At 40.0% G+C, this 5,109-nt stretch overlaps 1 protein-coding gene across 1 annotated transcript; it reads right to left on the reverse strand.

Annotated features, from left to right (window-relative positions):
• Positions 1 to 211: 211 nt before the first annotated feature.
• On the reverse strand, positions 212 to 970 carry LOC309796997 (olfactory receptor 3A1-like; the record flags this gene model as incomplete). Its single annotated transcript, XM_082610371.1, has 1 exon — positions 212 to 970. A coding segment is annotated over one exon (759 nt), but the record flags the coding sequence as incomplete, so codon positions are not given.
• Between the last annotated feature and the right edge of the window lie 4,139 nt (positions 971 to 5,109).

The following is a 5,109-nucleotide window of genomic DNA, read 5'->3' on the forward strand; positions in this document are numbered from 1 at the left end:
TTATGAGCTTCTGTAACTGCACAACTTATCCAATGACCATGTTTTATTTCTATAAATACAAAAAAACAATGTTTTAGAATAAAAAAATGCAACAGAAATATTTGATCTTTGCTGGAATGGAGGAAAGCCTGGCACACAAAATAAGATTCACCAAATGGACCATCTACACTAAATTTCAGAATCCTATGTAGTTGGATTCACTCCCAAAGCATCAGGTATGTGCCAGCCGCACTGTGGAGGAGTGTGGCCTTGTTTCGCATATGCCATAGATGATGGGGTTGAGCATAGGAGCGAGGACCACATACAGCACAGAAAGAACCCGGTCTCTCAAGCCAGAGTGTGCAGAGCTGGGAAGGATGCAGCAGAGGACTGGAGTGATGTAGAAAATGCAGACCATGGTGATGTGAGCACCACGGGCAGAAAAGGCTTTTCTTCGGCCCTCGGCAGAGTGAATCCTGAAAACCGCAGCGACAACATGTATATAGGAGATCACAACCAGGGCACAAGGTGCGAGAGCCACCAGAAAACTGAAGAACAGGGCAAGTTCATTGGCCCACGTGGTGGAGCAAGAGAGTCTGAGCAGTGGAGGGAGGTCACAAAAGAAGTGGGTGATAAGGCGGGGTCCACAGCGCTTGAGTAGAGCTGCAAGAATGGTGTGGGTGAGTGCATTGGCCAAAGCAAGCAGGCAGGAGATTGAAGCCAGTCCTGTCCGAGTCCTTTGGCCCATGAGGACTAGGTAGTGCAGTGGCTGGCAGATGGCTGTGTAGTGGTCATAGGCCATGGCTGTGAGCAGGAAGCACTCCCAGGGAGCCAGGAAGTAGAGAAAGAATATCTGGGTAAGACAAGCATGACAAGGCATGACCCGCACTGGTGCCAGCAGATGAACTAGAACCTGAGGCACTGTGGAGATATTGGAGATATAGGCAGTATCCAGCAGCGAGAGGTTGGCCAGGAAGAAATACATGGGAGTGTGGAGTCAGAAGTTCCCAGCCACGGCCACTGTGTAGACCAGCAGAAAGACGGTGAAGGGCAAATGCCTCAACTCCTGTGTCCCATTCCCCAGCTGCATGAAACCACGCCCAGAAACTTGCAGAGTCTGTAGAGTCCAGCTCAGAGTCAGATGAGGGTTTTAAGTTTGGAGTTTCAATTTACAAAAGGGAGTGGTGGTGAGGGACAGAGACAAAGAAGGCAGGTTTCAGGCTTAAGGGAATAAAACTCAGAATTGGAAGAATGAAATTAGGCTCAGGAGACCAGCGGTAAAGTAGAGGCCAGGAGAATGGAAACCCCACCAGCCCTCACACCAAGAGGAGGTGCACAGACCTTGAAGTCAGAGTGCACGCACATCCTATGAGAATATCAAAGTCAGTCCCTCAGAAACTTCTACCTGAGTAAGTGGCCCTGCGCCTTGTAATTACCTGAAATTGTCCCATCACCAACCCAACAGAACCCCTACTCAGGACCAGTGATGAGATCAAGATCAGGTCTCTCCTTCTCTTGCGCTGAACCTTTCAGTGCCTCCCATCTCACTCAGAGTCAAAGCCAAAGTCCTCCTCATGGGCTAGCAGACCCTCTGTGATATGCCCTCTCCTTTCCTCTCTGATCATCAGACAAGAGTTTCGTTCGTCAGCATCTTGTCCCATGTCACATCTTCAGACCTACCTACAGCAGCAAACATCCTTGCCTATTTCCTGCCTTGGCGGAAGAGGGCTCTGCCCTTCTATCCAAGGCTAACTTCTCCAGCTGCTCTTCTTCTCAGTACTTGGCAATCCTTTTACATGTGAATGTACTAAATGCCACTAAATTGTTTACTTTAAAATGGTTTATTTTATGGTGTGTCAATTTTGCCACAATAGAGAAGAAAGCAAATTAAAGACTTCTTTCAGACATATAAAAGCTGAATTATTGTCAGCAGAAAACCTGCACTACAAGAAATGTTAAAGAGAGTTCTCCTCAAGGAAGGATGACACCAGATGGGAATTTGGATCTACGTGAATGAATGACGAGTTCCAGAAATGGAAAATATGTAGGTAAATATAAATTTTTCTCATTTTAATATCTCTTTCAATCATAGTAAACTGTTTAAGCAAAAATATTAACAGCATAGTGTGCGGTTTATAACCAATGTAGACATGAAATGTATGACAACAATAGTACAAAGGACACGAGTGGGTAATTGGAAGTATATTGTTGTAATGTTCTTACATGATACGTGGAATGATTTTAAACCAGTTGAAGGTAGTCAATAATAAGGTAAAATGCGTATCAGAAACCCTAGCTCTAAAAGAAGGTATAGTGAGGATAAAATGGAATTCTAAAAATTATTCAACCTAAAAGAAGTCATGAAAAGATAGAACGAGGAACATAGAACACATGGGACAAACAGAAAATAAAGTACAGGATGGTACATTTAAACTGAGCCATATCACTAATTACATTAATGGTAAATGGTCTTCAGTTAAGAAAATGCTTCAGTTAAAAAGCAGAGGGTGTCAAAGTGGATAAAAAGGCAAAACAAAACATATGCTAAGCATAAGAAACCCACTTTAAACATAAAGATATAGGTCTGGTAACAGTAAAAAGATGGATGAAGACATACCGTGCAAACTCGAATAATAAGAGAGTTTGAGTAGCTCTATTAATAGCAGGCAGAGTAGACCTTACGATAAGGAATATGATGGGATGGAGGACATTTGCTAATGATAAAGGGGTTATTTCATGAAGAAGTCATAATAACAAAGCTTCAAAATGTATGAAACAAAACTCACAGAAAAGAAAGAAGTAAAGTAGCAATCAAGAGGAAACTTATCTTAAGTAACAGAACGATATTGCAGAAAATCAGACATAGAAGAGCAAATTTTGATTAATTTCACCTAAATAAGCAGTAGGAAAGAAATAATGAAGATAAGAGCAGATATGAATAAAATGTAAAATGAGCAAATAAATGATAGAGAAAAATCCATGAGACAGAAAGCTTTTGAAAATACCAATAAAACTGATAAAAAACTGTAACCAGGGAATGTTAGGGAAAATGTTTGTGAATAAATTTGCCAATTTAGATGAGATGGACAAATTCCTTGAATGACACAAATCACCAAAACTAACTCAAGAAGAAGTGGAAAACCTGAATATCCCTAAATCTATGAAAGAAATGGAACAGAAAACTCCAGGCCCATATGACTTTACTAGTGAATACTATGAAATACTTAGAGAAGAAATATTACCAATCCTATACAAACTCTTTCAGAAAGTAGAGGAGGGGAAACACTTCTCAAATCATTTTATGAGGCCAGCATTACAAAATACCCAAACCAGATGAAGACATTGCACGAAAAGAAAACCATAGACCAATATCCTTCAGTAACTTACACACAAAAAACTTAGTTAAATATGAGCAAGTTTAATCCAGCAATATATAAAGAGGACGATACATTACGACCAAGTGAGATTTATCCAAAGAATGAAAGACTGGTTTTGCATTGAAAAATCAATCAAGAGTTATTCATCATATTAACAAAATAAAGGAGAAAAACCATGTGATCATTTCAATAGATGCAGAAAAAGCATTTGACAACATTCAACAACCACTATGATAAAAACTCTCAGAAAACTAGGACTAGAAAGAAACTTTCTTAATCTGATAAAGGCAATCTACAAAAATCCTACAGCTAAAATGATGATGGAGGAAAATATACTTCCCCACCCCTGAACTCGAGAGTAAGGCATGGATGTTCACCACTTTTAAGTATTGTCCTGGAAATCCTAGGCAGTGCACTAGACAAGAAAGAAAAATAAAAGTTATACAGATTGGAAAAAATAGAATTATCTTTATTCAGAGATGACATGTTTGTGTCTGTAGAAAATCCTAAGCAATCTACAAAGAAAGAAACGTGAAATTTAAAAGTCACTATAATTTATAATAGTATCCTAAAACATGAAATACTTAGTGATGCATTTAATAAAACACGTGCAAAACATTTACAGTGAAAACTAAAACCTATTAACAAGAGAACTTAAAACCTATATTAATGGAGAAATGTATCATGTTCATGGATTGGAAGACCCGGGATTTTTTTCTTTTACTCACAAAAATTTAACGTTTGAAGATTTCCATCACAAAGCAAGATTACACATAGACAAAAATTAGGAAAGCAAACAAATAGAAAATTTGTTAGCAGAGGAAAGAAAAGTAGTACATATGGCAAAATATTCAATCCCACAATTTACTTATAAAATGATAATTAAAATAGCAAGTGAATACCATTTTATAACTAGTAAATTAGATGTACTAAAATGAACAGCCAGTGCTGACTAGGTTGTAGTCAATGGGTAGACTATATTGGTGACAGTGTGAATCGATGTAATTCTTTTTGGCAAACAATTTGCAATACATTTGAAAAGAAACATACATCTATTGCATGTGATACTGGACATCCTGTTAACACAGCATCTACAGCTTTGTCTCCTTCTCCTCCCACAGTGGACAGAAATAATTCCATATTCAATCTTTCCAAGGTGCCCCACAGTATCAGTTACTGGGTGTTATCTGACATCCTCAGATATATATGAGGATGAAGGATCAGAAATATTAAACCCAGGCCCAGGAACTATGAGTATATATTAGGAAAAGGATACCACAAAGGAGCGAAGACTCAAGTATTAAGAAGAGATTTGGGGGCTTCCCTGGTGGCGCAGTGGTTAAGAATCCGCCAGCCAATGCAGGGGACACGGGTTCGAGCCCTGGTCCGGAAGATCCCACGTGCCGCGGAGCAACTAAGCCCGTGCGCCACAACTACTGAGCCTGCGTGTCACAACTACTGAAGCCCGCGAGCCACAACTACTGAAGCCCTTGTGCCTAGGGCCCGTGCTCCGCAACAGGAGAAACCACCACAGTGAGAAGCCCGCACACCACAGTGAAGAGTAGCCCCCGCTCGCCGCAACTAGAGAAAGCCCGTGCGCAGCAACGAAGACCCAACGCAGCCAAAAATAAATTAATTCATTAAAAAAAAGAATATATTTTTAACATATCCTGCTGGTCATCAAGAAGATAAGAGCAATTCCAATTTTTTTGGAAATGGCCGAACGATATGAATAGGCTAGTTACAGAAAAGG

Source organism: Mesoplodon mirus, assembly GCF_964341445.2.
Source record: "Mesoplodon mirus genome assembly, chromosome: X".
NCBI classification, from domain to species: domain Eukaryota; kingdom Metazoa; phylum Chordata; class Mammalia; order Artiodactyla; family Ziphiidae; genus Mesoplodon; species Mesoplodon mirus.